Source organism: Argiope bruennichi, chromosome 4 (genome assembly GCF_947563725.1).
Source record: "Argiope bruennichi chromosome 4, qqArgBrue1.1, whole genome shotgun sequence".
NCBI classification, from domain to species: Eukaryota; Metazoa; Arthropoda; class Arachnida; order Araneae; family Araneidae; genus Argiope; species Argiope bruennichi.
The window spans coordinates 51,916,983-51,928,914 of NC_079154.1; the positions used below are offsets into that span (position 1 = coordinate 51,916,983).

An 11,932-nucleotide genomic window follows, 5' to 3' on the forward strand; every position below is an offset into this window, starting at 1 on the left:
ATATTGAGAAAAGACATTGAGATATTAGATTATATATATTAGAATAACCTGAAATGATAACCTATATCAAGAGAAAAAGTGGTCCTAGGAATATAAAGAATAAGCAAAGCTATGCTACAATTATTATTAAAATTTTTGTCCAGAGTGCTGGATGGGTTTTTAAGACCCAAACACATCTTGTGTGGTTTTGTATAAAATGTTAGAATATGTTGATTAAGGTTTTCATATAAAAAATGATGAAATAATTTTTTTTTAAATCCATAATGATACTGACATAAAGATTGCAATAATCTACATTCTTAGGCTTTCAACAATGGGTCTTTTAGAAATTGAATTTCCATAAAAACAATGAAAGTGGTCTCAGTTCATTGCACCAATAAAAAACATTACTGTAAATTGTATGTAAAATTCATGCTATATTTTTCTTGAAATTTTGACTAAAAACAGCATTGTTAGAAAAATGTTTTATTAAAGTCTAAACCGGTGCAAAAAAAATCATTTTTGTGTGCTGTTTTTAGACAATGTCAATAAAAAAAGATACTAATTTTTGCAATTTTTGCATTATTTTTTAATAAAATATCAAAAAAAAAATGTTTAAAAAGTCTGATACGTACATATTCTCATCCTTTGAAAGCAAGAATATGCAGCTATGAATGAATTTTGTAATACTAGGTCAATTAGTGTATATATATATATATATATCCCCTAGAACACCAACAGATAGGCATTAACTTTTGTTATTCATAGGGATTTCACAATCTGCATTGCATATAGTTTATTTTTTATTCTTAGGATTTTCTCATAATAATACTCTGGTAATTTATCTTTCAATGAAATACTTATTTTAAAATAAAATTTTAGAAATTAATAGTAATGCATTTTAAAAAGTTTATGAAGGTTTTGTGGTGAGAATGCGAAGTCGTGAATTCCAACTGTATTTGGGCTACAAATGTCTTTTCAAATAAAAATTATCTTTATTCAGGACAATAATCTACCTGAAGAATGCCCAAAACTTGATTGCAATGATTTCGGTTGCAAAAATGTTTTCATTAAAATTATTTCTTCTCTGCAGAGTGTTTTAAATTAATTTTATCTCATGTAAAAATTTTATTTATTTATTTATTATTATTTATTTTATTTATTATTATATATTTTATTTGTGTAATGAAGTTATGTTAAATTGCTTGGTAGTGACATCTATGTTCATATTGCGGATTAAGAACGGTATATAAAATAAAGGTATCAGCCATGCTCATGAAAATAAACAACTTATGTTTATAATATGTTACAAATCACCTTAAAATTTTCTAATTAAGTTTTTATTGTGAAATCTATTTGCAAATGCTCAACTATTTTATGCTGAATTCTTTTGTGATAGGTGATAAAACCATTGGTGAAGGCTAAAATTGTTTCTGAAGGTTTCATCAACAGCGTAGCCATTAATGATTATCAACCTGGTGGGTGCATTGTATCTCACATAGATCCTGCTCACATATTTGATCGTCCCATCATTTCTGTGTCTTTCATGAGCAACAGTGCCCTTAGCTTTGGTTGCAAGTTTAGCTTCAAGCCAATTCGTGTCACAGATCCTATTTTATGTTTGCCTGTCTGTAGAGGATGTGTTACTATTCTTAGGTATGTAAAACTTTCTGGAATTTCCAGATTTTTTAAAAAAATCATTTGAATTTCATTGATTAACTTAATACTCATATTACAATTTTTTAAATTGTTTTTGAAATGTTGTGCTTTGGACTATTAGTAGCCATTTAAAATACAAATTTTCATATTTTTGCAGTTCCAGAGATGAAAAGTCAATCAAACATTTTATTTTTGCATTGCATGATGTGATTTTTTCAAAAATCTCTACATATTGTTATTTCAAATATTTTATCTATATTTACATTATATTGAATGTTTAAATCACAAAAGAAATATTTTTTTTCTCATCCTAATATTATGTTGCTTCATGCTTAGAAGTATAAATTCTTTCATCTTTATAAAAAATTTTGCATATTGAAAAATTTTAAAGGAACTTTAAACTCTTTAGAAACTTTCCTTCTTGTCTGACGTATTTTGATCACATGAATTCACTGTAATTTCTTTCAATTTTAACTAAACAAATTATTATCTATTTATTTTTATTGCTTATTTTTGCCTTTGTTTAAAAAGAATATTAGTTTTTTTTTTTATCATTATTATTAAAAGGTGTTAACTTTACGGCATCCTTAAATTGAAATTTTTTAAAAATTTTTAAATTTTGAAAGTTGAAAGAAACTGTGATTTTTCCTAGATTGAAGAATTACAGTCTGACAATAAAATTTGAAACTTTTTGCCTGATGTATTTATACAATCTTAATATTACTGCTTAAGAAGAATTTTCCCATTTTCATGTAAATTTTTTTATTGTTTTTGATGTTTTTTAGATAAATGGCCCAAACCTTTATTTCCTTCTGAATTCCATTATTATTTTTATTTATTTATTTTACTATTCTTTGTTACTATATTTTTCTTTTCAATCATTCCTTCATTTAGGTTTTTATTGATAATGTTGAGGGCTTAAGCTTAAGAGTGAAGTGAATCAATTTAATAACATTTATAAATTTTAATTTTGTGTTTTATCTCCTTTCTTTATTAGTATTAATTTTTTATCTTGTAAATGAAATAATTGGGAATGTTCTTCCCTAAATCTTCTTATACACTCAAGTAAATGCAATGATTATTAACTGCATGTCATTGATAAACTATAGTTATGAAAGAGCCTAAAAGCATGCAAGCTTTGATGATTAATTGTTATAATGCAATTAAAACACAAGTACCAAAATACCAAATGCTGTTTTGAATGCCTCTTTTTGCGACAGATTGAAACCAAAATTGGATGCAGAACTATAATTGTATTCATAAAATCACATGTTAAATTTCAGATTTTAAGTCATTGCATTTTTTTATATGCTTGTGAAAGTACTGATTGACAGACAGTCAACCTCTCAATGGATTTGATTCCAAATACAATAGATGCGTGCAAATCTGTGTGCCAAATTTTATCCAACTAACAGTCTTTATTTTGTAGCTATTATGCTAACTTGCATTTGGACTGCCAGGTAGACTGACTTCGTCTGAATGGATTTCTTTTAATTTTTGAAAGAAAAAATCTAAAATTAAAATTTTTACAGACGGATTTTGAAAGTGGCAGTTCCTGAAAATAGCTGCTTTTTTTACTTTCTCATATACAGGGGTGTTTGTGCTCCGGGGAAACCCCGGAATTCCGGGGATTTTGAACTTCGATACCCGGAAATTCCGAGGATCGTCGTTCAAAAGGAAGTAGGAATAATAATGAATTATTTATTTTGATCTGGGTAATTTTGTTTGCTTTGAAAGCAGAAAACGCAAGGTCAGTGTGTGTGGTGAAAACTTTTCCTTTCTTTCTCCAAAGGCAGTGATAATGCGTGAAAAGGGGGAAAGAACTTCTTTTTTGTTCTTTCCTTATTGCTAGTTAGGACTCATTCCCCCGGTTCTCGGACATTCTCTTCTGGATTCTTTTCGGCAAGTAGGCGCGGCAGAAAAAAAAGGGAGAGACTTCGTTCGACCAGATTTGCGATCACGTGAGCTGGGTTCAAAGGTCTTAATTTTGCAAAATTAATGGTTATTAATTTTGCAAAAAAAGTAATTCATTAAACTTTTATAATTAGGTCATTCAATACTTCATAATCGTAATTTTTCATTTCTCCCCCCCCCCCTTCTCGAAACTCCAAAATGTCGGTAGTAAGTCCGTAAAAGTTTCAGGGGATTTTTTGGGGTCCCACAAACACCCCTGCATATACTAAAAGAGGGTGTAATCATTAAAACATTTGAACTCGAGATTTTGATAAATATCCGTATTTCAGACTCCTTGAGTAAAAAAAACAAACATATTTTTTGGATTATATATATCTGCAAGCACAATAACTTGAAAATTCTTTGAGCTGGTTGGATAAAATTCAATATGTGGGCTAAATATCAAAGTTGTAGATTTCTGTCAAATTTTGAATAAATTCCTTTATGAGGAAGTCTGTCTTGTCAACTGTTCAAGTGCAAATGAATATGATAACTACTAAACTTAAGGAAATAAATACATAAAATCATTTTAGATGCAGGTTTGGCATCTAAAATGTAAATTGGTATAAAATTTTGAACCAAATCTTTCTAAGAGTTGATCATCTGTTAATCTGTACTTTTGCATGCTTATAAATGCAATAACTCAAAAATGTAATGGCTTAAATAAATGAACTTTCGGATGCAATCTTATGACTATATTATTATTCTATATTGAGTTTTGATTTCAATCAAATCGTAAAAGAAGACATATCCATATGTATCCAGAGTATATACTCAATTTTCTTGTACTTGTGTATTAACTGCATACCACTGATTAATCTTAAAAAAGAATTGCCTAACATCACAGACTTGATTCATGCCAAATATTAATATTTTATCACTATTGCTCACCATTGTCATGCAATTAATAGATAATTACCAGTTTATACTACAAAGTACAAAACTCTCATGTGCGAGACTGTGAAAATAAGTCCGAGCATTCCTTTAACTCACTGGCTTGTCCAAGGATCATAATTCTATGTACAGGGTGAGGGAATAACATCTTTTTCAGAAAATGTGTGAGAAAGTTTCAAGAAAACTGTTTTTGCTTATTTTAAAGCTTGATGTTATTAAATTTATTGTGAAAATATTTTTATTCTAGTTTAAATATGTAACAGAACATTTCAATATTTTAATGTCAAATTAATATTGAATAGACAATTAAAAACTTTATATACTTGAAAAGGCTCAGTTGACTTTTCAACTCTATCAACTTCTTTTTTTCAAGTTTTTCATTTTTTTTTTTTTCTTTTTTTCGATTAAACAAAAACAGTTATAAATATGGTACCAATGTATAAGTGTTTTCCCCGCAGACTTCTGGCCAAGTATATTCAGTTTGTTGTGATACAATTATGTTAATAAGCAAATTAAATCTTAATGTTATTTGAAAATGCTTCCAGGTTTTTCACTCCTTTTCATTGTATTACGTAATCAATTTTAAATATAAATGGTTTTTCAACAACATATGAATAAAATAAAGTGAAAATTTTAAACTTTCAAATAGATTACTATTTTATATATATATTTTTATTATATTTTCTTTTTACAGTGGTTATGCAGCTGATAACATAACTCATTGCATCCGACCACAAGATGTCAAAAAGAGACGAGCTGTTATTATTCTTCGAAGGTAAACTTCTCTTTATTATTATTGTTAAAAATTTTATTATTATTGTTAATTCCCTTTGATTATCTGCTACTCATCAACTTTTCTATAATTTAGATAGGTTCTTTGTAAGAATATTATCTATTTCAATGATTCTCATGATGCAACTCGGAGAAAAAAATTGCATATCTTCAATTATTGTGATCTTAAGCTTTCCCTAGTTCAAAAATTAATTTATTTACATATGTCTTTGTGAACACTATAACTTGAGTAATTTTGAGTAAATTTATATTGGTAAGGGATATGCTATAGAGAAAATCAAAATCCTTGCAAAGTTTATAGATCTTTCTCAAAGGAAATGGTTGGGTGAGTTCAAATATGTATTTCCCTATAATGGATGGTTGGTTGGTTGGAGTTTTATGGCGCAAGAGCCATATCTGGCCATACTGCGCCAAGCAAAAGATAAAATATCCCTATAATGGAAGAAGGAAAGTTGATTCAAATTATGTAAATTATCACTTTATCATGATGAAATTTGATATAAAATTAACATTTGATATCATAATGAACTTTTTATTGCTGCGACTTCTTTAAAGTTATGGACTGAAGAGTAATTTCTGAGTCCCTAATTTTAATAATTGTGTAATATGATAAAGTTTGCCAGATACTTACTATATGCAACCTATGCATGTGCAAGTTAACAAAAAAAAAATTTAAATTATCTGCAGGGAAAACATTTTAGGTATATTTTACTACAATATTTTAGCTATTGAATCTATATACATACTGTGAAAATATTAATACACTTTTTTACAATTTTTATTACATTCATTGAATCTGTTTTATAAATATTATAGGAGCACACAAACCAAGCTTTTAAAGCATTACCATGTTGTGATGTTTAAGATTAAAGGCTAGAATCACTTTTACTTTTAACCCAAATTTTGAAAGTTCTCATGTTACATTGTTGCAATAGTTAAATCTCTGGTCATTTAGTCAGTCTTCGAATTCCTGCCTGCCCATAAGGATTTTTGTGTGAACTGTAATTAAATTCAAATTCAAGTTATTTTTAAAACTTTAATATTATTTATTATATCAATAGCATGAGTAATTCAACCTTCAGTTTCATAAATATTTAATTGAAAACACAGATTTACTGTTTAATATGATAAAGATTTAAATGCATAATAAATGCCTGAACAATAAGCATTTTTATAATAATCAAACACTCTTTAAAAATAAGCAAAGTATTAGTTATTTCTTGAGATGTATACTATAGTTGTTTACTGATAAAATTCTTTATCATAATACAGATCATAAATGACACAAAAGGTTTTAATCTTTTGATAGATGATATGCACTTCTTCTGTTAAAATTAGTTCTATTTTTACTATGCAAATGCTTGTTTTAGAATATTGTGCTGCCATTTAGTGTATTAATAATGTGGTGGAAATGTACTTACCTTATTTTTTGCTGTAGAGTACTACCAGATGCTCCTCGTTTAAGCACAGCAGAGTTGGCTTTGATATCCCAACCAAAAGTCATGAGCATCAATTCTGATATCTTTGAGGATATGTTTGAAAGGAAGAGGAGACGGAAAAGCAACATTGACTACAACCAATTCCGTAGTAATTTTGGTGCACAGAAACGTAAGCTGCAAAGTTCAGTGTCTTGGGCAAATAACTCTGTCAGAAACCAGGAAGAAGAGGATGAACCAAGAAACAAATCATTACGTAAAGAAGAAAAGCATGCTTCTTCTGGAAACAACCCTTAAAATCTCATCTATGAATTGCCATTCTTAAACCACTGAATTGAATATAACTTATACAAATAGAGAAAGAAGAGCTATATTTTTAAAAATCTGCTGCTCTTACACCTGTACATATACTTGTGCATATTTGTAGATTGTACCATAATGACATTAAACTTCAAAATGGCTAGGAAGTTTGTACATAGAAAGGTTAAATAGTCCTCGATCAAAAAGTGGCCATGGTTTTCAATAATTTTGAACCCAGTTTTTCTATAACTAGCATGTATATGAATGTAAATAAACATTATATTTCTATTTTCGGTCACTTTGTAAGTGAGCATGCATGCTGTGGCAATACCTTTTGATTTCTATGAAAAATTAAGGTATTTGCTTTCTCTCTTTTCTGAAGTAATATTTTAAACTACTTCAGGGACTGTGTTCAAAATGTTGAGGTCAAGTTGAATTTTTTGGATGTTAATGAATTTCTTGTTGGCAGTTGCGCTTTCAAGATTTTAATCGTTTTTCCCATTGTTGAGTAGTTTTTCCCTGTTGGATTTATTAAACCTGTGATCTTTACCCTTAGTTACTTTGTTTTAACTGGACTCGTGAAAAGTTTCTTTCAGAGAAAAAGTGTATTTTTACATTGCGGACGTGATTTGGAAGAATCGTGGTGCAATATATGTAAAATCAAATTTCATCCTGATTATTAACTACTTATTCCTGCAAGCCATTACTATTTTTATCTTACTACAATTCAAATGCAAAAGCTGTGCAGAGTTCCAATTTCTAGTCTTGCTATGTTAACTGTATTGATATGTGTTGATGTGTGCTATACAAATGCATTATGTGCATTGTAGTTTTATTTTGCTCAATATATACTCAACAAAAATTTAAAATTTGGGTCGTTTTTGGTTTCAATAATGCCAATTTATGATTTTGTTGCGTTTAAAAATATTATTTCATACTGGATAACCCACTAGTAATCAAGTGATTTATGTTTATGTGTAATCCAAATGAATAGTAATTAATAATATACAATAATGCTACACATGATTAATTACAGTCAAATTAAATTATCATATTGAGATTATTTATATTGTTTGAATTTGGATTATTTATTGTTTTGGTATTTAATCGTAAAATTTTCCCTAGCATGTTTTTTTTTTTTTTTTTTTTTTTGTTTATTTTCCTCTTTAATTATAAATTCTTTCCTTTCTTCAATTTAGGAATTAATCATTTCAGTACTAATGGGTTATCTGAAATTTATTTTAAATGTATTGTGTACAAAGTAGTTTGTGTAGTTGTAAATGTTTTTATGTTCAGTGTTTTATTTGTGTAGGTATCAGTCGAAAATATTGTGGTAAATGAGTTGCAAAAAGAGTTCTTAAAAAATGACTTCAGTGCAGTACTGTAATGGCAAATAATGAGTACTTGCACAACTTAATGAGTTTTATGAATAGTTTCCTCCTTTTTTTGTATAGTTTCTATTTTCTGAGATTTTTTTAGAATTAAATGTAGGTGCTTTTTTTTTATTTATTTTTAATATAAATGGTAGCTTTTTGGTGATTTTCCTCCCTACACTTATGATTTATGCTTTGTTTATTGATTTAAATTTTCCTATGTATTTATTTCTTGGATTGTTATTAGTAAATTTTTTCTATTCTTTTAGAGATGATTCTGTAACTGAAGATTTTCTTAAAGTGAAAATTAGATAATGTGCTTTAAAATACAACTTTTGTGATATTCTTTTTTTTTTTTTTTTATGATAGTCATTTTGTGTCAAAAATTAAAATGCAATGTTTTGAAACTTTAAAAATTTTTTAGTGAATGTAATTAAATTTATTGTATCAATAGGATGTAATGTTATGTTTGGAGGAAATTCGAATTTTATGAATTTATTTTATTAAAATTTACTCACTTCTTTCATTTATTGAATAAAATTTTTGAGTTTCAGTTGAATAAATTGGATGCTTACTAATGGTTATTTGTTTTGATTTTCTCTCAACTGTAATCTCAAATATCCAACAAGAATGTTCTCTTCTCAGCTTGCTCATACACTTACACAATCTACTATAATCTTTTCAAATCTTCTGCTTGGAATGTGGAGTGCAATGATGGAATTCCAACTCTTCCATCAAAACATTCAATCACGTGTTTTTATCAATTGAACTCTGTAGGGGAATTTTCACTATTGCTTTTAATTCTTAATATGTATGCTTTTTAGTTTGCAATTAATGAATTCAATTGAATGCATGTTTTTCTGTCATATGAAATAACAAGGTGAAATGTTTTTAATGCATAAATAAATCTAAATCATTTAACAACCTAAATAATCAATTATCTGGGTGAGCAAGCGGCTAGTATACTTATAAAACAATAACTAATGAAATCATGTGGTTAATCCTGATTGGTTTTGACATCATCGATGTAAAATTTACAAAATCATATCAGAAATAAATAGGAAACAAAAATAACTCATTTCAACAATTCAATTTTAATCTTAACAAATGAAAACAAACAATGCATCTTGTAACATTTGTTCACTTGAAACTTATAAATGTTTGTAAGTTATATTAAAATATAAATGTTTTTAAATTAAAGACAACAACATATACAAAATTATACAGATCTGCAAACGGTCGAAATTGTTGATCTTTTGACATATGATAGATTTGGTCTAAAATGTAATACTATCTGCAATTCTCATGTTAAATCTGTATACCAAATTTTATCCGTACTGGTCTTGTTGTTTTATCTCTTTCGGACAAATAGGCGACCTCTTGACTTATTTCATTCAAATTTTCCTTGAAATCTACAAAAATTTAGTCTTTAAAATGCATACTAAATTTCACCCTCTCTATTTCACTGCTTTTTTTAGGTACATACGGCCAGATAGACAGTTTCTTTATGATGATTTCGAAATCTGCAAATTTAGTGGTCAGATTGAATACCAAATTTTTCAATTACGTCAATCTCCATTTCGAAAACAGGCATACTATATATCTTTTATCAATTCTTTCAACTTTGCAAGTTAAACGCTTTGTCTTCTTTTTTTTTTTTTTTTTTTTTTTAACTATTTCTGCTTTCACTTCCCGATAGTGTTGCAAGATCATTCAATTCTTCGTTCGTCATCCCTCCATCATCATTTTAGATTAATTCTCGTCCTTTCATATTTGAAAGTTTTTCGCCGTCAATTTCTGTTGAACCGATTTCTTTGGCTTCAATTTCAATCGATGGAGATCCCTTAAAATTGTTGACATATACTTGTACAATTCTCGTGTTAACCCATTAGCTGCCGGAACGGAATTGTCATATTTGAAGCTTTATATTTTTAGTTTGGTTTGGTTTTTATATTATAATGAAATACCGTATATAAGTAGGTAATTTGGAGGTTATAGTAATGACCTCAGTCTTTTGTTTTTTATTGAAACTATTTTATTGATCGTTTTATAATGATACCTATTTTCAAAAATATCAAATATTTTCAAAATTAAACATAATTTGATTACAATTGTACTGTTCTATAACTTTCTGTGCATATGTATAACTTATCCAGCCAATCCAGTTAATGTTTTAAATCTATACCCCAAATTTTTTCCGTATAGCTAGCGCTTTGCGTTTTCGTTTTATCGCTTTTTGACTGATAGGCTTTCCATCGATTTAATTATCTGGAGTATAAATTGAAATTTAGTGGAGCTGATTAAATGGGAACAATTAAGTGCAAGATTGCTTTTTGCAAATTCGCGCTTGGCAGTAGTCTACTGTTCTCACAATTCGATTCCTTGCACACGTGACCGTTGCATGTTAAATCTTCCTTTGGAGTTCAGATGTGCTTGTGATGATATGGCGTTATTTTTGGATAATGGAATCTGGTTTAGATGCTTTCTGACAACTGTTCCGACTGCCATCGGTGACCAGTTAATCACCCACCATATTAATAAAATCAATTTAATTATGTCAATCTTTTGTGAGAAGCAGTATCCCATCACATAAAAGGAAAGTTCTATTTTAAATTATACTTGCACTATACATTGAGAATTCTTGTTGGTTGGCAATGTACGCTAAATGGCAAGTTATTGAGGCTAGATTTGTGCCCAAATTTTATTTTGAGATGTCGCTCAAAAATGAAAAGAGGATGGGAGACAGGCGACTATTGATGATCTTTATAAATGTCATGAGATTTCAATTGAAATGGAAATTGACGAAATCGGTACCGTGATTGGGGCTGGGTGACTCTGCTTTTGTTTTTCTCCATAGAGAATGTACTTCGAAGTAAAAAAAATTTTTTACTATCTCTCAAAATTAAGATAAGAGACAGTCGATTACTGATAAGAATATCTAGAAATTATGAGCTTCCATATGAACTAGAAATTGGCGAAATCGGATCAGTGGCTGGTAATAGAAATTAATACAGCAAAGCAACCCTATCTCACATACACTCATTTTTCTATAATTTCCATTTCTAAGCTTTCTGGATATACCTGTATGACATTTCCCCCTCCCTATAGAATCGCATTGATTTGATGTTAAGTTGCCACCTTCGGTACCGAATCCGGCAACCATTTTCCATCGAAAAATCAAACGGGACTGGTGCATGTTAAATCTTTTAAAACGCCCCTTTCCCTCTGATGGAACTTGGTAATTTGGAGAAAGCGGAAATGTTAGTTCAAATGTCATATGACCGGATTCAAAATTACAAAATCCAATCCAAAATAGCGTTGGCGGTGCTTTAAGTTTTGAAAAAAAAAAGGGAGGGAACTTTAACAGTTGTTTGGTATGTTTTTATGAAAAGCAAGTTTTTTATAGATAGTTTAGGTTTCATTTAATATATCATTTCTTTTTTTGTATAATATTTTACTGTAAATATTTAAATTATCAACTTCTTTACAATTACATAAGCTCATTGAGATGCAGAAAAATTAAAATATAATAAGATGGCGAAAAGT

At 28.6% G+C, this 11,932-nt stretch overlaps 1 protein-coding gene across 1 annotated transcript in view; it reads left to right on the plus strand.

Moving 5' to 3' along the window:
* Positions 1-8,830, plus strand: part of LOC129965883 (RNA demethylase ALKBH5-like) — an 11,207-nt gene extending 2,377 nt beyond the window's left edge. The window contains exons 2-4 of the mRNA XM_056080139.1: positions 1,379-1,635; positions 5,180-5,260; positions 6,716-8,830. Coding sequence (XP_055936114.1) covers positions 1,379-1,635; positions 5,180-5,260; positions 6,716-7,010 — 633 coding nt within the window. The 3' untranslated portion in view covers positions 7,011-8,830. The remainder of the gene's footprint in view (positions 1-1,378; positions 1,636-5,179; positions 5,261-6,715) is intronic.
* The last annotated feature ends 3,102 nt before the right edge of the window (positions 8,831-11,932 follow it).